This window comes from Cibotium barometz, chromosome 45 (genome assembly GCF_041138505.1).
Source record: "Cibotium barometz isolate CiBa-2024 chromosome 45, ASM4113850v1, whole genome shotgun sequence".
Lineage (NCBI taxonomy): Eukaryota > Viridiplantae > Streptophyta > Polypodiopsida > Cyatheales > Cibotiaceae > Cibotium > Cibotium barometz.
The window spans coordinates 3919129-3940984 of NC_141090.1; the positions used below are offsets into that span (position 1 = coordinate 3919129).

The 21856-nt window shown below is 48.2% G+C and overlaps 1 protein-coding gene across 2 annotated transcripts in view; it reads left to right on the forward strand.

The window, feature by feature from the left end:
* The window catches only part of LOC147612326 (ribosomal protein L11 methyltransferase-like protein), a 77386-nt gene extending 58315 nt beyond the window's left edge, over positions 1-19071 (forward strand). The window contains exons 3-7 of one of the 2 annotated variants that reach the window (XM_086782931.1): positions 4865-5005; positions 16888-16953; positions 17132-17302; positions 17437-17709; positions 17786-19071. In XM_086782931.1, coding sequence (XP_086639057.1) covers positions 4865-5005; positions 16888-16953; positions 17132-17302; positions 17437-17709; positions 17786-17887 — 753 coding nt within the window. In that variant the 3' untranslated portion in view covers positions 17888-19071. The remainder of the gene's footprint in view (positions 1-4864; positions 5006-16887; positions 16954-17131; positions 17303-17436; positions 17710-17785) is intronic. The other variant, XM_086782932.1, reaches the window with a different exon arrangement.
* Positions 19072-21856: the final 2785 nt, after the last annotated feature.

Below are 21856 nucleotides of genomic sequence, written 5' to 3' on the forward strand. Positions count from 1 at the left end.
TGCACACACACACACACACAGAGCAGGGACGAAGAGGAAGAGGGCAACTGAAGATGACAACACACACATACACAGAAGATCTGAGGTTGGGCAAAACCAGAAGAGGCGACTAATTAACCTTCTATCAGAGGCAAGGCAGGGGAGGCCAGCCGGCAGAGCATTCAACGGCAGCAGGTTTAGGCGATGGCCAACAGGCGGGTAAAGATCAGAAACAGGTAAGTCGCAGGCGATCAGAGTCGAGCAGCGACGCCACACGCGTATGGACACACACCACACACACACACACACACACACACACACACACACAGGTGAGAGCTGCAGCCAGAGGAAAAGCGAAAGGAGAATCTACTCTCTCTCAGACACGTGCGCAGGCAAGCAGGTCCCGGCGAGCAAGTCCACAGGCGAGCAGGTCCCGGCGAGCAGGTCACACAGGCGAGCAGGTCCACAGGCGAGCAGGTCCCGGCGAGCAGGTTACACAGGCGAGCAGGTCTCGGCGAGCAGGTTCACACACACACCATACGGTTCTCTCTCTCACACACACACACACATGCACACCACACACACACACACACACACCACACACACACACACACACACACACACACACACACACACACACTACTATCAATGAAATTTACATGAGTCCCCAAAACGGAGAGCCTCAACGGGAAATCAGAAGCAAAGAGAAACTATTTCCAGGCATGACTGATGAAGATCTCCTTGGTGGCAAGCATCATAAACAGATTGCCGTAAGGAGCTTCTAAAATACTGATAAGATTGCAAGAACGGTTTCCCAAAATATCTCATGTTGTGATCCTGCCATATGGTCCAGAAAGCCCAATATCTGACCCAGTACAAAAGTAAAGAGTAATGGACCGTGGTTGTAGGGAGTCTGCCAAAAAGCCAAAAGTGTTTCCCAAAAAAAGAGTTAGGGAAACGAAGGCGAAGTAACATGGAAATTTTGCGGATGAAGGCCTTAGTGCTGGAGCACGTCCAAAACAAATGAGGCACCGGTTCAGAATAGGCCATGCATCGAAGACAAGAAGCAGATTGAATCCTTCGTTTAGCAAGAGTGACCCCCACAGATAAGGAACCTGTAAGACAACGCCATAGGAAAAGCTTTTGCTTGAGAGACAATTTACTCCTCCATAAATTGCGAAGATTCTTTCGCCACCAAGCAAGTGATTTTGTCATATGCCAAAGAGAATTAGCATGTGAATGAATCCATGGTGATGGCTGGAGGAAAGAGTATGTCGTCCTAACCGTTAGGTCAGAAAGAATAACAGGACGAGAATTTGAGTCCATCGGGTGTAATTGCCAATCCTGTAATCTGTCCCTGTTAGATAAAGGAGGGATGGGAAGAAAAGGCTGCAACAAGTCAGCAATTTTTCCCCAAATGAACGTGTGATGCATGGTTAGTGGATAGGAAGCCATAGCCTGAGGGAAGGAAAGCATTTGACCAGTAGCATCAACAACATCATTTATGCACCTAATCCCCAATTTGCTCAGATTGTATGCCCGAATCGGCTCTTGCAGGGCCAATGGAGAATCAAAAACAGCACTCCAGTAAATGCTTTCCTGCCGAAGGGAATTGGCATGAGACAAAAGGAAGGGTGCCCAATGAGCATGCGAAAGGACCTGTTTCCAATCGCAAATAAGTGAAGTGGCAAAAGGGCAGCCCGGGATAGAACCTACAAATCTGCCCAAAATGACCTCCCAGTGATCAGTGATCCATGCACCATGTGCAGAAGTGCATAAGGTCGTGCACATGGTTGCAAGCATATGAGTCCATGGCTGCGTCTGACGAAAAAAGGTGAGTAGGAGAGGAATTTTCCTTGCCAAGACATGATGCGCAATATTCAGCACATTCAATCCGCCATGCATCCTCGGGGAACAAACTTTTGCCATCCGCATAAGTCTTAAAGCTTTAGTAGAAGACTTTGTTTTCCATAACAGCTCCATAGCTTGAGACATGAAAGCAGAAGTGTCTTGAGAGGTCCAATGTATCAAAGGCAAATAGTACTGAACATAGGCCATGATAATCGACTGGACAATCTGGAGCCTAACATGGAGTGGCCAGGTGGAGAGCTTCCAGTAGTGGAGCTTGGCATGAAGTTCGTCAAAAATCCACTTTAACTGTTGTTTCCTAGTGATGTACCAGCCAATAGGGTAACCAAGATGGCGGACCACATCATAGGGCTGCATAATGTGTCCGGGCCATAAAAGAACATGCCAATCATATAAATGCAGAGGTATGAGGCTGGATTTGTCAAAATTGACATGCAGGCCAGCAGCCATGCCATATATAGAGAGAGTGTCCATAAGAGTCTTCAACTGCTGTGGAGAATTATGCTGCATAAAAAAGGAGTCATCTGCATATGCCTGAGCCATAAAGGGAGGGGCTCCAGGAATCTGAAGACCAATGAGAAGGTCCTGCGCGGTAAGATGATCCAAGTATCTGAGAAGTGGGTGAGTGGCAATGGCATATAAGAGGGCACTGAGTGGACACCCTTGTCTGACCGAACGACCCAAGGACCAAGATTGAGAAAGATGATTGCCAAGGATGCACTGGGCTGTAGAGTCACAGCATACAAGCAGTAGATGACATTAGCCATTTTTGGCCCGAATCCCATCTGAGCCATTGTCTGTGAGATAAAATCCCAGTTGACCGTGTCAAAAGCTTTAGCAAAGTCCACTTGCATAATAAAAACATCCTGGTCAGAATATACACACACACAAACACACACACACATATATATATACATATGTATACAAGTGTATAGTACCTCCCCTTTTGGGGATTGAAACTTTCAAAACTTGTTCAAAACCCGACTCTTTGCACGTTTTCTGAAGGTTCTGACAACCCTGCAATGTGGGATGTTGTGCAGACATAACATGAATAATCAAATTACTTCGCATGGAATTAGGAATCATGCTCATTGCCTGGCCATCATTTGTTTTTCATGCTAGAGGGTTAGTGGGGTTTGCCTCTTTACTATTCACAATACGGAACAACCATTTGGCAGTGAGCATCATAGTCATCCTGAATTTCCACACACTGTTATTTATGCCATCAAGCTTTTCATTTAGAACAAGTAAATCTTGATTGGTTTTGCCATGCTTAAATCACTTAACTTAGTGACTAGGTACCTAAAAAAAAGAGTGTACGGTGTAAGATAGGCAGGTTTCCCACAGATCCACTTGCCTCAGATGCAAAAATCACAAAGAAAAGAAAGATTTTACAATTGATTACATGCTTTTCAATGCGGGATGACACTGCTTACAATTGATTACGTGCTTTTCAATGTGGGATGACACTGCTTTTGTTGAAATGCCTTGGACTGCGTGCCCCATTCAGGGCGATGCTGAAAATGGATTGTTTTCACCGAGTTCAATTCAGACCACTGCAAGTACAGATTATACTTACTGAAATAACAAGTTTTCTGTTCTTTAGCATCTTGTATCAGTTAGGTTTGCTGTTTCTTTCAGGCTGCCACGGTATTTAATTATTTTGAAGCTCTCTGGCTGTTGAAGTTTTCTGTTTTCACTGAGTTGTGGTTTTTTAATGTTTCAAAGCTTTTCATCAGCTAGGGTTTCTCTTTTTTGAGAATTTGCTATTGTGCATTAATTCCAGTATATAGCTACGGTGTGCTATTTTTTCTGTTGTGGTTGTGTTAAAACCACTATATAGCTAGGGTTAGCTCTCCCAAGCTTTATGGACTGATTTGTTTGTAATAATAGAGCTTCTCTTGTGAGCAAAGAGCTACTGGCTATAGCTTAGAGGATTCGTGGGCATGAGGTTGGGGTGGTTCGAGAGGGAGTTCAATACAATTGCATTAGCTACAATACAATATACAAAGTGCTTCCCACAGCCCAGTTTGTGTTGCCTGCTTTGTTCCATAATTCACAAATTAAGCTTACATGTTTACCTCCTACTTATACTGTTGGCACAACAAGCAGGATCTTACAATTGTCCAAGCTCCCATCAAAATGGTAGCTGGATTTCTATCCAATATAGCACGAGTAGCACACTCAAACACAGAATCTTTCTACAAACAAAGGCAAATGCAGAAGTTGCAAACCCTATGAAAAGAACTAGACAGTAAGCATGTCGCTTCTCATTTGTTGTATAACTCACTAATGGGGCTCATTATGCCTGTACTAGCTTAGACTTATTAGTGCGAAACCTATACTTTCAATGATTGGGAGGTAAGAACCAAGCCGCTGAGAGTAGAGCAGAACTGGAAGAGCACATGAGAGTTAAGCGAAAGGGTAGATCAAGGAGCAGTGCACAAGAAGATCTTTGGGGCATAGTGGGAAGTGCAGGAAGGGCCAGGCCAAGCGGAGTATGCAGGTTGAGGCAAGGGTAAGAAGGTTGTCCGTGGGGGGTAGCAATTAAGGTCGCAAAGGCTGACTGGCTGACCAGTTAGCCCCATGATGGGCCTCTTCTGCCCTCATTTATACATCAACCTTTGCACAAATTCCAGCCTCCGTGAGTAGCATGATCAAGCCCAAGTTTAGTCCCAGTATGGCCTACATCAGCCAATAGAATCTAGCAGCCTCCTTCTGCTTGTGGAGATCCCCTTTCAGTTTCATTATGCAGCAGTGCTAAGCCTCTTGGATAGTCTTCCCATCACTGCTTTGTACTCTGATTGACATGATCATTACAGTAACGTTGTTGTTAGGTACAATATGTTTAGTTCAATATGCAGCAGTGCTAAGCCTCTTGGATAGTCTTCCCATCACTGCTTTGTACTCTGATTGACATGATCATTACAGCAACTTTGTTGTTAGGTTCAATATGTTTAGTTCCAACATAGCAATAAGTGCTGTTACTGATGCTCTGATTTGCATGTTGCTGCAGTGTGAGTTGATTGCGTTGTTCCCACCTGGCCAAGATGTAGAGGAGAGCCTTGCTTTTGCATTCGATTCAGTAGGATTAAATGAAATGCTTCCCTACGAGATGAAGGAAGTCAAACATCAGAATTGGGAACAACAAGTAAAGGTGTGTAATTGAACAATGTTTTTTTTTTCCTTATCATTTGGACTTCTTACTGCATTGAGATGCCGACAAAAGGGGTTGGCTTACACAATGGTCCTGCCTTTGTATACATCTCCTTGAACAAAAGCCTTGCAGTTTTGGTTTGAAATTGATGGTAATATCTTCCCTTTCTGTAACAGAGCTCACATTATGGCTTGTTGATCTCAGCTGATCTTGCCCTAGCTTATAGCTATACCTACATGCGTTTGGAGGAGTGATGCATGTGAGTGAAACAGCCCCTATATGTTTGTAGGTGTATATGTGTGTGAACAGCTTCTTAGGCTGAGATATATTGTGTGCGTGTGACGTAAGCAGTGATATCAATGGCTATGCCATGTGTCACTTGCTAGTGAGTTTGATAGAGTCAAAAGATAAGGCTCTAAGCCATCAAAAAAGCATTGTACTCTGCTGGAGTAGCATATTAATCAAGCATTATTTTTGAGTCGTGCAAACCATCTCTCTTGGGTCTTTCTCTCTCTCCCTCTCTGCGAGCCATGGACTTCCATCCACCATGCCTCCCCAATAAATGGTATCAGAGCTAAGTACTGTGTCCTGTTCGCGCCAGCACGTGCTTCGTTCAGTTCCTGCTGGCGCTGCCACCGTCCTCTTTGACTCGGCCTGCACCACTGCCCCTTTTCGCCGTCCACCTGGTGGACTTCATGATAGCATGCCGGCGGGGCTGAGCGGTGCTGGCAGCTCCGCCGTCTGGGCCGACCGCGGGGGTTGGAAGGGGGTGGGGGGGGTGGGGTCAAGGACCCCGGCTGAGCCACCTGGCCTCCTGGTGGTGCTAGTAGCCGTGGGCGTCCCTTGCCTGGCATCGCCCTTTTTCGCCTGTTCGTCCATGGTTTTCCCTCCTTGCCGCCCCGCCTCAACCATTTTCACTTCGCCCCCCTTTTTTTTTCCCTCTTCGCCTTTGTCATGTGTCTCTCCCGCCACTTCCTCTCTGCACACCGTCGTCGTTCTTTTTTCTCCTGCTGCTTCCTTTTTTTAAAAAAAAGCGATCTTTCAATTGGCAGAAAAGAAGTGTACATCTGCATGAAAACAGATACAACCCTCTTCAGAGGGGAGGGTGATGCTACCAACATGGCTGGCCCCTCTTGGATGGAGACTACATTGGATGTGTAGGGGTAAGAGCCACACTAGCCACCTGTATTGCCAGATAGTACTGACAGAAAATGCATCCGTTGCTGTGGGTGACAAAGTGTATGGGGCATGCGGGAATGGCAACGGAAATGGATGATGTCCTTTCAATGGAAACGGTTTGAAACTAGGAAACGGAAACAGCTAGGAAACGGCATGTCTTTAACTTTATATAGTAGATGTAAATAGAAATGATGAAAAAACTTGAGAGAAATGGAGGAGAAACTTGGGATGGATCATAATCTAATAGAGATAACAAGGAAAATTGGGAAAAACAAAAAATGGGGAAAATGAAATCTCGCCTGTGAAATTTATTGAGTGGGAATTGGAAATGGGCAAGTGGAAACGGAAATGGCCCCTCCCGAGAAACAGAGTTTCCACAACTTTTGACTAAGAAATGGCCGTTTCTTGTTACTATGGTTTGGGTTTCCTGTATGACCTAAGAGTTACCTTGAAAGTGCTCCCACCAGCTGCGGAGAGTGTGGATGAAGTCCATCTAGATGTATGTGATGGTTTCCATGCGGTGTCGCTGCTGATGAGCTCCCACCGGTGATTGGTTGAGGACAAAGGAGTTTACAGTGGCAAGGGGACATGGGCTGCCGTGGTGGCCCTGAACAGATGGAGTATTGGGGATAATGCAAGTCTTGTGCCATCCTCATAGTGGTCATCTTTCTCATAGTATACGGCTGGGCGGGCCTCCGGTACTGTTACGACCCTGTGTTTTTCCCTCTGGACAACAAGCAGGTGGGCACGGGCACGGGCACGGGCACAGGCACCGGATGGACAAGTGTGAACATGCATCAAGTTTGGGTATGAAAAGGAAACTCATAAATGGTGGCCAGCCCAAGTGTGAAAAGGGACAAAAGGGAATTTTATTGTTTATAAGGTTTAATAACCTTGGATGCTTGAAATATTATTATATTTTTTGAGCATGCGTTTTTAACCTTTGCTTTTGGCGTTTTTGAAAAAAAGCGAATTGTTTCTTTATAAGAGGAAGGGTGGCGAGCAAGCAGGGAAGGTGGCTGGATGGTTTACGCGGGTGCATCTCCTGGAGCGCTACTGCGCATAGGCTGCCGCTGCTGCTGGGCGCTGTTGCGCAAGGGGCTGCTGTTGGGCGCTGCTGCCACCAGATGCTGCTACTGTTGCTGTTGGGCGCTGCTGTTGCTGCTGTCGGGGGGCACTGCCGCCACCGCCGGCGGGTGTTGCTCGGGGGGCACTGCTGCTGCCGCCGGTTGTTGCTACTGTTGGGTGCTGATAGGGGGGTTGTGCGCATGGCTACAGCCAGGCGGGCTGAGCGCGTGGCTACAGCTAGGCGGGTTGCTGCCAGCGAAAGAACACCAAACGTGCTATGTGCACGGGCTGCCAGCAACCAACGACCAGACAGGTGGGCAGTCAGGCAAGCGTCAGTTAGGCGGGCAGCCAGTTGGGCAGCCAGGTGGACGCTAGGTGTGGGAAGGCGGTGCAAAGGATGGGCACGCAGCAACGAATCTGGCCAGGTGGTGGCGGTCGTGGAGCAGGTTACTTGCATGTGAAAGCTATGAGGGCGGTTTTCTGCAGCATGTAGCAGACTACATCGCTGAAGCATCTCCGCAGCTAGACTTAGACCAGCATGATGGAAGCAGGTCTATTGGTTTTTGGCACTGTGATTGGATGCTTCAGTGGTGGCCAGAGCAGCTGGGCTACCCTCCGTCAGAGTTTTGGTGTCTGACATCTCCTCCCTTCCTAAGGTCATTCAGCTACCTAGGATAGGGGGGGGATGGATTGATCAGAGAGTGGAGTTCTCGGGGCTCCCGAACCAGTGCTTCATATGCAGGCAGGTCGGCCATCTGGCCAAGGCCTGCCCTCGCAGGAGACCTCGACCCTCACCACAGCAGCAGGCCCCTGATGGCCCGCCCACAGATGCGGCACGGTAGGCTGCCTCCGGGACACCTGCCCAGGCCACAGAGACCTCGGAGTGGCAGCCTGGATAGGGGCGCCGCCGAGGGAGACAGTCATAGCAGCACGCACAGAGACCGCTGCAGCAGCAGCCACAGTCTCAGCCTCACTGGGTTCCCGTGAGGAACAGCTTTGCTCCCCTCCAGGAGGAGACCCCTGCAGCGACTGAGGACCAGGAGATGCCAGCACCCCCTCCTTCACCCCCCCCACCCCCATCCCCTCCCACTGCCTCGCTTCCACCTTCGCCTCCTCCCGCCCCCGCTCCGGTCTCGGCAGCGGCTCCCTCTCCGCCCCCCTCGCCCCCCCCCCCACCCGCCTCGCCTTCCTGGAGTCCCTGGCGCTCGCCCGCAGTCCGGAGGGCGCTGAGCACCGACCTTGCTCGAGCACCACAGAGGAGACCTACCATGCCGATTCGGGCTTCACGGATATCATCTATCCGCAGTCGGCTGAGTCGCCTCGATGTTAGACAGCAATCGGAGGCTTTCGGTTACGCCTTCACTCGGCTTTTTGGAGCAGAGGGCCCCCATGAGCCAGCACCCATCCGAGTTCATGTAGTGATACCTCCGGCCCGCGGGGAGGAGGCACTTGATTCAGCAGTGGCCTTCTCGTTCCCTCTCTGTGGCCCTTGCGACCGGGAGTGGACTCTAGAGCTCGCTCTTAGCACTTTGAAGACTCAGGCAGTTGAGTTTTCTCATCATGTGAGCGACCTGGAGGTGACAGATGTGATAGGCCGGCTCTGGGAGTTGGCTCATTTTTTCTTGGATCCCGGGAGTGTGGATGCCTCAGGGATTCGTCATTTGGTCGTGCGTATAGTGGCAGACTTAGCACGCGACCCTGGATATGTATGTATACACGAGGTTGCTCTGTCAGAGCGGGAGGCAGTCGCCATGGGCCACAGCCACTGGCGCCTGATCCGAGATTCTTGCAGTACACCGGGTGGGCAGATTCGCAACCGCTCGGATGGGGACTACTCTCCATCCAAGCCGCTTGCGAAGGCCCGCCGCACGGCTGAGACAGCATCTACCTCAGCAGGTCATCCATGAGGATCATCTCATGGAATGTACAGGGCCTGGGCGGAGCACATTTTATACGCTATCGAGGTTGCTTGACGCAGGAGCTTCAGAGATGCCTGGTTGGTGGCAGCATTGATATTTTGATGATGCAGGAGTACCACTTGGGTGAGAGCAGGATCCGGAGATATGGTTCGGTGATGCCTGGTAAATGGGATACCTTTTGGTCTGCAGGGTTTGGTCCTTTGGGTGGACATGCAGGAGTTTGCATGGTCATTGCAGATGTATGGCGGCAGGCCATTGTGGATCGAGGGATCATTGTGCCTGGTAGAGCACAGTATGTCATTCTGAGGATGCATGATGAGCTATTGGGCGTGCTCAACGTCTATGCGCCTAATCATGCTAGTGCCAGAGCAGAGTTCTGGACCCAGGTTACGGATGCACTGCCAGAGGCCGCACATTGGTGTGTCGGGGGAGACTTCAACATGCTTGAGGACCCGGCCGATAGGGTGGGAGGCAGTCATGTTACAGTGCACAGCACGGAGCTTGCAGCTTGGGACCGGTTTTGCATGACACTGAGGATCACTGATGCATGGCAGCATGGGGCCTTCTCCCGTTCTCAGGACAGTCTTAGTTTCTCTCGGTCGGATCGCCGACAGAGAGGGACTAATCTATCACGGATTGATCGCTTTTATGTGGGCGACTGGTTAGGGGAGCGAGGGGGCTCTGTCGGCATTCTCGCTGGCACCTCATTTTCAGATCATGCGCGAGTTATCCTGACATGGGAGGAGAGGACACGGGAGCCCAGCTTGCAGTTGAGGATCCCAGAGAGGGTACTTACAGATCCCAGTCTCGCTGAGGACATTGAGAGGATCTGGCATGATAGTCAGTGCTCTGACCAGGATGCAGCAGGCCAGTGTGCCCAGGGACTCATCGAGCTTAGCTCTTTTCTGCACGCTGCAGCTTTGACACGGTTGGGAGAGATTCGCGAGAGGGAGCATCGGCTGAGACGCAGCCTTGCCTCGTTACAGCGCCTCCAGGAGCAGCAGCCGGCATGTGAGTGGTTGGCGTCCCAGCTGAGCCAGGCACGCCAGGAGGTTAGAGAGGCAGAGGAGCAGAGACATGAGTTTTACTATCGTCGTCAGGCCTCTCAGTGGACGCAGCTTGGTGATAGAGTGACTGGTGAGTTTTTTGAGATCACTGGACCCCGCCATGCTCGGGCAGGAGTCCGTCAGCTTGGTAGACCGGATGGTTCGGTAGCTACTGAGCCCGGGGAGATCAAAGCCATTGCCACTGCATTTTATAGAGACCTGCTTTCAGCGGAGCCAGCCACTGAGGACAGAGATGCTTGCAGACAGACTGTGTGGGCCCATGTGCAGAGGAGGGTCACAGATCGTATGCGTTCAGTTCTTGGTGCACCTCTTTCAGAGATTGAGCTTGCCGAGGCCTTGAGGGTCCTGCAGCGACATAGTTGCCCAGGGGAGGACGGACTGACTCCGGCCTTTTTTATGCGCTATTGGGACCTTTTGGGGCCAGGCCTCCGCAGGGGCCTTCAGCATGTTTTGGACACTGGGGTGATGCCGCAGAGCTTTTAAGAGGGCTTGATCTATCTTATCCCCAAGGGGGAGGAGTATCAGATGATATTCGGCATTGGAGGCCTATTACGATCCTCAATACTGTCTACAAGGTCTTAGCAAAGGCCTTGAGTTTGAGGATCCAGCCCTTCCTGGGGGAGTTGATTCATGCTACTCAGACAGGATTTGTCAAGGAGCGCAGTATCCTTGACAACATCTTTACTTTCTGGGAGGCGACGGCCAGAGCTAGATTTCTTGGCGAGGACTTGGTCGTGATGCTTCTCGATTTTGAGAAGGCACACGATAGAGTTGATTGGGGTTTCTTAGAGGGCACTATGCTTCGCCTGGGCTTTGAGCCAGGATGGATCAAAGGGGTGGCGGCTCTGTATTCCACAGCTCGCAGCCAGGTGTTGATTGTTGCAGGAGGACGGGGGCCGAGTTTTGAGCTGACCAGATCAGTCCGTCAGGGGTGTCCCCTCGCCCCCTTTCTTTTTCTCTTCTTTGCGGAGGCTATGAGCATGTATTTGACGGCAGAGGAGGTTGGTTTGAGAGGACTTCAGCTCCCAGTCCGGGGGAAGGACCTGCTTGACGCTGAGTTTGCAGACGACACGGGCTTATTTTTGCATGGCCAAGAGGCCAATCTTCTTCGGGTAGAGCAGTCGCTCCAGGTTTTTAGTGCAGCTTCGGGAGCATTGATCAATTGGCGCAAGACAGTGGCCTTTTGGATCAGTAGTGCTCCCACTCCGGCATGGAGCCCGGACCCCGGTTTTAGATGGATTCCCTCAGGCACAGCAGTGCGGTATTTGGGATGCCAGATTGGCCTAGATTTGTCACCTGAGCAGCAGATTGCCCCGCTTCTTCTGAGCATTCAGAAGAAGCTTTTGTATTGGAGTACAGCTCGACTATCCTTGGCTGGGAGGGTGGTGGTGGCAAATCAGGTGCTGTTAGCGACCATGTGGTACATTACGTCTTGCTGGATCTTCTCGAGCTCTTGCATCAGCCAGGTACAGAGGCTGATCAGGAACTTTCTGTGGTCTGGGCGGGACGGTCAGCCAGCTCGGGCAAAGGTTGCATGGGCAGTTATTACACTTCCGCTGGCTCAGGGAGGTTTGGGCATTATAGATCCAGTCGATTAGAGCAGAGCCTTATTGGGGAAGCTTATTGTTCGGGGGTTGCTTCCAGGCGCTGAGCCTTGGAAAGAGCTCCTCTTGCAACAGCTGCAGGCTCGGGCGCCCCCAGCAGGGGGCACTTGGGCACCAGAGATTCGCTGGATCTTCATAGAGATGAGGAGGACAGGCCTCAGTAGAGGATGGGAGGACAGATTCGCTTTGAGTATCCTGAGAGCTTGGGAGCTGCTGAGACCGGGGCTCTCTCAGTGACCTCCTTCTTGTGTTGAGGAGCGGGCCAGACAGCCGTTCATCTGGAGCCGAGCGGTTCGCACAGAGCAGGGTCATATGCTGGGTTCTCGGCCTCGTTTAGCCTGAGGGCCTTTAGCAGCAGGCCCAGCTCGTAGTTTTGGAGACTGGCAAGCCTTCTGCAGTCTCCCAGAGGAGATCCAGGTGGAGAGGCTGAGTCACTTCAGAGGGGGGTTGATTATGAGAGATGATATTCAGGAGGCACTCACAGAGGAGTGGTTCACGCCTCTCGAGCCAGTGACCCCACGGTGGATGGGAGCCTTTACACAATTGGAGATCCTGATTGCTGTCAGAGCTTGCACTGAGGATGGCAGTTGCCTCTACTATGAGATTCAGGATGAGGGCAGACTCCTACGAGTGGAGGTGGAGTCGCCTTTGGTTGCAGAGTGCACCTTTCAGAGGATTCGGGTAGTGGCCGCCGCTTCTTGGAAGTGGCATATAGACCCCGATCCTGCTGATGTGCTCCCGGATTGGCGCATATGGGCATATGCAGCATGCCCCTTGGCCCGGCTACAGTGGGACCCCGGGGAGTACGAGTGGCATGATCCTTATGCATCCCTTGAGGCCACAGAGATTACCTTTTTCCAGTATACTGTTCGGCTGGGGCGGCATATTTTGACGGCAAGGAGGACGGTCTCTCCAGCGGCAGCGGGGCATTGGTGGCTACAGGGACTCTCACAGGAGTTCCTGGAGGATTTTTGGGCTCGGCTCTGGGCTAGTCGACAGGCCCGCGGGATCTCGACTTTTCAGTGGGGGGCTGGTCGCCCACAGGGGCTCAGCAGTTGGCACTTGGCTTGTTTACAGCGGTCTTCCAGCAGCCTGCGTCTGATGCGGCCACCCTATGGAGACACAGAGACACTACCTTTGGGATTGCCCTCAGGCGCAGCAGATTTGGCTGCGGATGCTGCGTATTCTGGCTCCCCTCTCTCCAGAGGGTATGTTTACGTGGGGTGTCACTGCTTGGTCGACTTCGTCAGGGCCTGCTATGGGCTATGAGATGGAGCATGGCAGTCAGGCCATCAGATTTATTAAAGGCCAGCCTCGCCTGGTTCCAGCACCGGATTTCTCGTCCGCCAGCTGGACACAGGAGCGGGATTTACGATGGGAGCTCCTCAGCAGTCTCACCATCTGGTTCACCTGGAGGGCCCGGTGCTTTTCGGCCTTTGAGGGGAGATTGGAGCCACCAGCAGAGACCGTATGGGGGATTTGGTAGGAGTTGATCCACACCCTGCGAGGACAGTACGACCGCATCCGGGGAGACTCGGATGAGGCGATCTTGCGACGCCAGGCCTTTCACACCACTTGGCGTTGTGGCCCCTTCTACACCTTACACACGGAATCCCCCCGTTGGCACTACAGGCCACCTGTTTGGCTCTTCCCCCCCCCCCTATTGTATGATTTAGCCTCTCAGTCCTTTGTACTGATGCTTGTATTTTGCAGCACCTAGGGAGAGTCTCCCGGGCTGCCATGCTGTATTCACTGCTCTGTTTCTCTTAAGAGCAGGAGAGATCTTTTGTAGCCCTACGGGCGTTTTTATATAACTAATGAAAGGATCTTTTCTCGGAAAAAAGAAAAAAAGAGTCTTTGAGGAACCACTAGCATTATTGGAACCTCAAAAGGCTTATTTTCTATCCACCAAAGGTATTCGATATGTATAGCATGTTATAGATGCGAATGGATTGGTTCTCAGCTTTCCTCAAGCAATATGATTTGGGCATGCATCACAGACCAATATGGCAAGACATTATGTGGATAATGTAGTCTATACAACCTGTTCCGCTCAAAAATGCACAAAACAGGCTGATGGATTGGAAATTAGATAGACAAATGCTTGGTTGCGCCAAACCATTGCATTGGTGGAAAACGTGCCTTAGTAAAATTTGAAAAAATAAACTCCCTTTGAAATAGTGAGTCTTCCTATGGAGATGCCTGGTTGGGGTTCTTCTTGTGGATATACTACTAGCCAAGAGACACATTCCTCACCACATTGTTATAGGTGCTATCATGCACGAGAAACGATGCTTCATTTGCTTTGGCACTGTCCATCTTCTCGTGCTCTTCTTGATAGGCTTTTTGGATATTTGAAGGCTCGTTTTCCTCAGCATCATTTCTCCAAGAAATTCTGGCTTTTTGGCAGACACTTTGATGAATTACTGGACTACTCACAGTTTCTTGCGTAGACAAAATTCTCGGCACTATGGACTTAATGGCATGATGGAAATTAACGAGTCTTTACTAACCAATTAGTTGATACCTATATCTATTTCAGATGCTCTTTGCATGAATCTCTATAGGACTCTTATGCCCTGGGTGAGATCGCTACTACTAGGCAATTAGATATGTTTTTCCACTGTTTCTAGCTTGTCCATTCTTATGGGTGGCTATGCTTGTACCATACCTTGAGTGATTAATTAGACAATGGAAGATTGTTTGTGAGGAGCTACAGCACGCCTTGGTTGGAAGTGATCATGATGCACCTATGATACAGAAGCACTATTTGAAGAGAGTACTAGGTGCTGCAGAAAGCTTCTCCCGAGCCGTAGCCATACTTCTTTTTCTCTGATGTTTGGACCCTAGGAAACTGTATCTGTGAGCATTGGCTCTCTAGCGAGCCAAGGGCTGCATCTCCCTTCATCAATCTAGCTTCGGCCACCTTCCGCATCGAGAACCGAGGTCCAACAAAAGTGATCCCAAGGTATACATATGAAGTAACATACTCCACACGCTCTCCACTGTATGTAAACTGTACTGTAGATCTACTTATCCACTGTGAGGAGGTGTTAAAGATCATGACCTTGGTCTTTCCAAGGTTCACAATGAGGTCCTGGTCCTCGCAAAAGGCTCGTAATGCATCCAAATGTCTCTGCAGCCCCTCTGGTGAATCAGAAATAAGAACAATATCATTTGCATACAAGAGGATCGGTATTAGGACTCCTGCCAAATGTGCGTCTGGTCCTCCCTGTTTGTCTATGTAATCCGAGATCTCGTCAATGTATAGACCAAATAGAGTAGGAGACAAGGGGCAGCCCCAATAGTGCTGTGTATGATCTCTGAGTCACCTCCTGGAGCCCGCACTCTGCCTGTAACTAACTCAGAGTGTAATGATCCCCCAAAGCATCTCTGCTGGCCCTCCCATATCCTGCAGTCTCCTCATCAGTCTGGCCCATGGGACAGTATCAAAAGCTTTGCAGAAATCCACAAAGCAGCAGTATATCCGATGCCCGTGAGCTCTCCCCTCCTCCATGATCCCTCGTAGTGTAAAGATATGATCTAGTGTGGAGTGCCCTCTCCTGAAGCCTGCCTGCCCCGGTGCTCTGAGTCTCTGCTCCTCGGACCATCTACTAAGCTCATGCTCCAAAATCGAACCATAAATCTTGGCCAAAGTGTGACCAATCATGATAGTCCTATAGTTGTTGGGGTCCATGGGGTCACCTCTTTTCAAGATAGGTACAATAGTATTCAATGACCAGCTGACGGGGAAGCCCTCACATAAAGCCCTGTTAAAGATGTGAACCAGTAAAGGGGCTAGCGTGTCCCTAGCATGGGAGAAATGCTCGGTGAGGAGTCCATCATGATCCTGTGCTCTCCCAGTCTGCATCTTGTCAATAGCATCTCTCACCATGCTGAGGTAAAAGAAGGAAGAGTGTGGGGGACGAGGTTTGGATGGATGGTGGAGAGGTGGCTGCTCGGGGGCATGGTAGAGAGAGGTGGCAATGTGCAGCAATAATAATAAAAGTAAATCAAACTTAGGATTCCAAAATCCAAACTACACACAAAACATAAAGTTACATGAGTATAGGCTCTAAACTTTGAAATCTAAGATGTGGCTTCTATATCTTGACTTCAACATGATTGAGATTGCGGAGGGCCACAAGGGAGGCAACATAGAGTCCAAAGTGGCAGGAGCAGAGAGTAGTGCTTGGATGGTAGCGGATCTGATGAATGTGGACTGCCTTGACCACTTCTATCTTGATGAGTGGCACGACGGTGGTTATTCTAGTGGGCACCACCTTCACATTCCCTAGTTTTTCTTCATTTGGAGATCCTTAGCGACATCCCAACAAACTGCCAGGATTCTGGACGTCTTGACCCAGGATCCCGAGAGATGAGGAGATTTGGGAGACCTCTTTCTGCTCAGGCACAGCAACCACAGCTCTGAATGGCGCAGTTCAAGAGATCAGTTTCTTTCTCCAGTGTATGGCCCAAGACAGACTTGAGGCCTTGTGTGAGCAGAAGAGGGGCCTTCGCTAAATGGAGGCTGCCTGCACTTCTCTTGAAGCTATCAGACTCATACCGCTACCATGCACGTTCCTCTTTTTGGCCCCAGGCAGGGAACAAAGTCCTTCATTGGTCCTCACAGTGTAGAGATGAAGATAACGTCTCACACTAAATGAAATTATCGTGTGATTGGTGTCATTGGGTAGAGCTTCGAGTTGATACTTTGACATGTTAAAGAAAAAAAAAATGTTATTTCTGAATTTACAACAAATGAACAAGTAATTATAAATTAACAATAAATAAAATTTTACATGTGTTTGTTGAGGAATTTTCATACTTGTACCATACACATCATATGCGTCATTCTTGACTTGCAAGGAAGCTGCTGCTTACAATTGAAGCTCCAGCTGGTGTTACAAGGAACATCTTTAAGTTTGTTTGAAATCTCATCTCTACACATAAAATACATGCTAGTCACATCATTGATATTCATGCCAATTACACATTTTATCAACAAATGTGACTCAGCATCATGTTTTGTGTCGTGGCTGCAGGATATGTTCCAACCCTTGAACATTGCGGATAGCTTTTGGATCATACCGAAATGGAGCAATCCACCTGTATGAGTGTTTGTAATTGCAAAAAGAACACTTATCTTTTTATTCTGAATGTACTGTAATCTTTGGCAAGCTTCTTGCAACAAGAACATGGACATGAAGAGGCTTCTGAAAGACCTTGGAATGTTTGTTCCACCTTTTGTTTTCTCGGACTTCGCTATAAAACAATCTACTTTTGTGGCAGGATTCTGCAGCTACAAATGTTATCTTGGATCCGGGACTCGCTTTTGGTACAGGTGATCATCCAACCACTCAACTATGTCTACGGTGGTTGAAACGTGTAATCAAGGGTGGCGAGCACATCTTGGACTATGGAACTGGTTCAGGGATTTTGGCCATCTCAGGACTGAAGGTCAGCATTTCTGCCATAAGTAGTTCTATGATACAAAGGGGTGGAGCGCTCTCAAACTTTTTTAGTAGTGATCATTTCTTCAAAATTCTATGTATTGTGTACATTAAGAATTGCATTGTGGGAAGCTTTTGCAGCTTGGGGCTGATCATGCTGTAGGGGTGGATATTGATCCTGTGGCAGTTACCTCTGCAAAGCTCAACGCTTCACTTAATGGATTCGAATCCAAGTCACTTCAAGTATTCCTTGCCCCAAGTTGTGGGGATGATCCAATACCTTGTGTTGATGCAAAATATGACATAGTTGTCGCAAATATTCTTCTCAATCCCCTTTTGCAGCTGTCAATGCGCCTCCTAGGCTACACTAAACCTGCTGGGATGCTTGGTCTTTCTGGAATCCTAGAAAGTCAGGTATGTGTTATTCATGTATCTGATTGCCCTTGTTTGTATTTGATAAGATGCTGAGTTTCTCAACAACTGATTTCAGGTAAATCAAGTTCGGGAGGTGTATGCTCTGCATCTAGAAAACATTGAAGTGCAAACACAGGATGGTTGGGCATGTATAAGTGGGACAAGACGATCCACCTAGTTGTAGGCTCCTTCGCATTAATATCAGGTCATTGCAAAATAACAAATTTCCTTTATGTAATAGATACATAAGACAAAAAAAAAAAAAACATGAAGAAAGAGATACACAAGCATGGGAGCTCTACGCCTACTCACACGTCAAGTGGGGGTTTGTCGGTATTCCTATATAGGGCCCATGGAATTGACTGCCTAGAAGCAGTCAAAGAAGGCCATATATTGCTGGTCGTCTATTTGGTGCAAGTTTCGGCAGTCATATAGAGACTGTCTCAACAAGCGTTGGAAGTAGGTGTATTGATCCAGAGGAAAGTCCATGCAAAGAATACCCCAAAGTTGGTATATCGTTGTGGAATCCAAGCGAAAATCCAGAATGTCTTCCCAAAATGAGCTCCCGGGAATCGCGTGTGAAGATGCCCTGAGAGTGTCCAGGAGAGCACGAGAGAAATCACAATACCATAGCAAACGAGGCACCGTCTCAGCGCACAACATGCAATGGTGACATCTTGCCATAGCGATGTGCCTCTTTTCCAAAAATACACCGACAAGCAGAACTCCCACAATGCATCTCCAAAAGAACAGTCTTTCTTTTAGTGGCAAACCATTTTTCCTTATGCTCCTCAAACAACCACCTCACCATCTATCTATTTTATGCATTATCCAAAGCACATTTGCATGATTTGCAATCCAAGGAGGAGCAAGCATTTTGATATTGACCCTTTTAGCTGTTAGTTCATGTAACCTTGTAGCTTGAGGTGGAGCAACCTGCCAGTCCTTCAAACGCTCCTCATGATTCAACAGAGGCACTGGCTGAAGAGGCTGCAAGAGGGTGTGTATGAGATGCCATAGAGGCTTGTAGTACATGCCCAACCCATATCTGGTGGATCTGATACAATGTCTATGTAAGAAAAGCTAAAAACAACTAAACAACTAACTGAAACTGAAACAACTATGAGGAAAAGTACGGTACTAGGAGCTCCTAATGGATAACATCTGGGAGGAAAACTCCAGCAACAAAGGTAAGCATCATACACATCACTATCCAAAGATGTCTCTCATCGGTCGATGGCGGATATCCTCAATGTCCTCCATGGTGAGTACTCTGGCTGGACGTCTCCCATGCCGTGCTAGTATGGTCCTGATCCTCTGTTGTAGTCTCCGTCGATGTCGAGATGGGCCTCTCATCTTGGGGCGCCTGGACCGCCCCAGCTCTATAGCCCGATCAATCAGTGTGCCTCTGGTGCGGCTATTCTCTGGGGCTATTTGCAATGCCTGCTGGCCTAACTGCTCAATCTCTGGTCGAAAGAAATCTCTACTCAATCTTTGAGAGAGAGAGAGAAAAAAGAAAGAAAGAAAAAAGAAAAAAGAAGGAAAAAGAAACAAGAAAAAAAAAAGAAAATAGAAAAAAGGAGAAGACGGGGGGAGGCACATTGCAACGAGGGGAGGGGAGGGGTGGGGGGGCAGCAAAGAGGAGCAAGAAGGCAAAAAGAAAAAAGCGCTAGGTTAAGAAGCGAACTGGGGGGGGGGGGGGAGCGAAGGGAGGCACAGCGTAACAAGGGGGGGACGGGCAACAAAAAAAAAAGACCGGGGGGGGGGGCACGCGGAAGGGCTTCGACAAGGGGGGGGGGGAGGGGAGGGGGAGCATGGAGCGTGCACATGACTGTCAATGGTTTATGTCAAAGGCCTTGTCTATGTCCACTTGCAAAATAAGCACATCTTGTTTTGTATATTTTGCATATTTAACCCCAATATATGTATTTACAATGTTATCTGTTATATGTTTGTGAAGGACAAAACCATATTGCGCCTTGTGTAAGGCTACATAAAGTACCCGTTTTACCTTGTTGACCAACATTTTGGCGACCAATTTGTATACTACGGGCATTAGAGTTATTGGTCGCCAATCCGCAAATATCTCACAGAGGCTTTTTTTTAGGAGAAGTTTTACAACCCCTTCTTTCCATGATTTGGGCATTTTCCAAGTACACCAAGCATTATTTATCACGAAAAGCAATGCATGTTTGAGATCATCCTAGAAATGTAAGATGAATTCCACAGTTAAACCATCCCAACCTAGAGATTTCCAAGTGCCCAATTGTTTTATTGCCTCTTGCAATTCTTCCTTTGTGAAAGCATTGTTCCATAGAGAGTGCCTCTTCTTGGAGTACTATGCATGAAACATGAGAGTACTATTATATAGTCTTGTGGGTTGACTACCATGAGTATATAACATGCACGTTCCTAAAAGGTGAATTCGGGCATGTTCGTGGATTCATCTAGGTATATATACTATGCATGAAACATGAGAGAGTAAGTGATCCCTGGCGGCCTGAACTTGCGCATTAGCAGGACCTGTGGTAGCAAAGACATGCGCATAGTGGGACACACTCATCGGCCAATTCTTGTTTCGAACATGTCCAAGTTTGCATCGAGGTCTTGATGCGTTTAATGGTGTCTTTTTTGTGTTTAAAATGTAAGCTTTTGAAGAAATTCTTTGAAGATCATCCCTTATCCTTGAATGGCCATTGCTTGCTGGCTTTGACTAGCCATTTTTCTAACTCACGTCTGTCATTTTTAGCAAGAACATGTTCCGCATTGTATAAATCCTCCTATTTCAGACACCGAAAGATTCCTCATGTAAGCAAGCTCCACCAGAGCTTGACAAGTTGCTTTTGCATTATGGACTCTCTGTTTTTCTTCATGCAGATACCAATGACCATAGTCTGTAATGATGAGTTGGATCGTCTGAACAAAACGATACCAAGCCACGTCCGTGCTTTCCAGCATTTGCAAGTTAAGCGATGTAATGGCCTCTTTGACCAAATTATGGAAAATGTCATGTGGAGGTAATGGTTATTGATGAGAAGCGAAGGACGGCAGTATAAAGGATGATCATCTAATTGCAGTCCAAAGTACAGTCCCATCCACAGTGGTACATGATCAGGTAACTCTTTTGAGTCACTTTTGAGTGATCTACCCAAATATTGCATATAAAATCATCATACTAATCCGCATGTAATAAATACCATCTATCCAAGCGGACTTGATATTGAGAAAAAGCCTTGTGGTGGAAAGTGAAGCTAGATACCCAAGGGCACATTTGAGTCCACAAATCATATTTTCTTGCATTTCAGCTTCATGTGTCTGCATTTGCAATTCCATCTATTGCACTTCCATAAGAGTCTGCACTCTATGTAGCTCCACTATTTGTTCCCACTTCTGGCCCACAATATTATTTTGCAAATTTGATGCAACCATGTGTGAGGAGGAAGCATCTAGGGCCCAATTTCATGTTGGCAATGGTTGCCTGCACTACAACACTGGTGTTTTAGGTGTTTGCCAACCATCATTTGCCAATTTTTCTTTTCCCTTTTCTTTGCCTTTCTACATAACTTGTGAATACGATACATTTGCATTTTCAAGAGATGAGGTGGTTTCTTTTGCCTTATCAGTTTGGCCGCCTGAGGATGCAACAGTGTGAGACATCGAGTGGCCATATGACCAAATTTACCACACGTGTAACATGCACCATCAAATACACCCCATTTCAACTCATAGTAAGCTTCATCCATATGAACCTTATCTACTTCCACTAGAATGCACGAGGGTGTGGGTTGAGTCGTGTCCCAAAGCATACAAAACCTGCACCATCAAATACACCCCATTTCAACTCATAGTAAGCTTCATCCATATGAACCTTATCTACTTCCACTAGAATGCACGAGGGTGTGGGTTGAGTCGTGTCCCAAAGCATACAAAACCTGTTCGTATTACCCGAAGGACGAGGTGGGCATATGACTATACTAAGAGAAGCAGCATGCCCGATGCAATTCTCTCGCATGATATTGGGAAAGTTGACTCATCTATGTTTAATGAGTCCTTGATAATCTTTCGTGGGCATCCACGGTAAGATATGCACCATTTGATTCCCAAAGTACAATGATAATTTTTCCAACATCTACAGCTTATACTGATT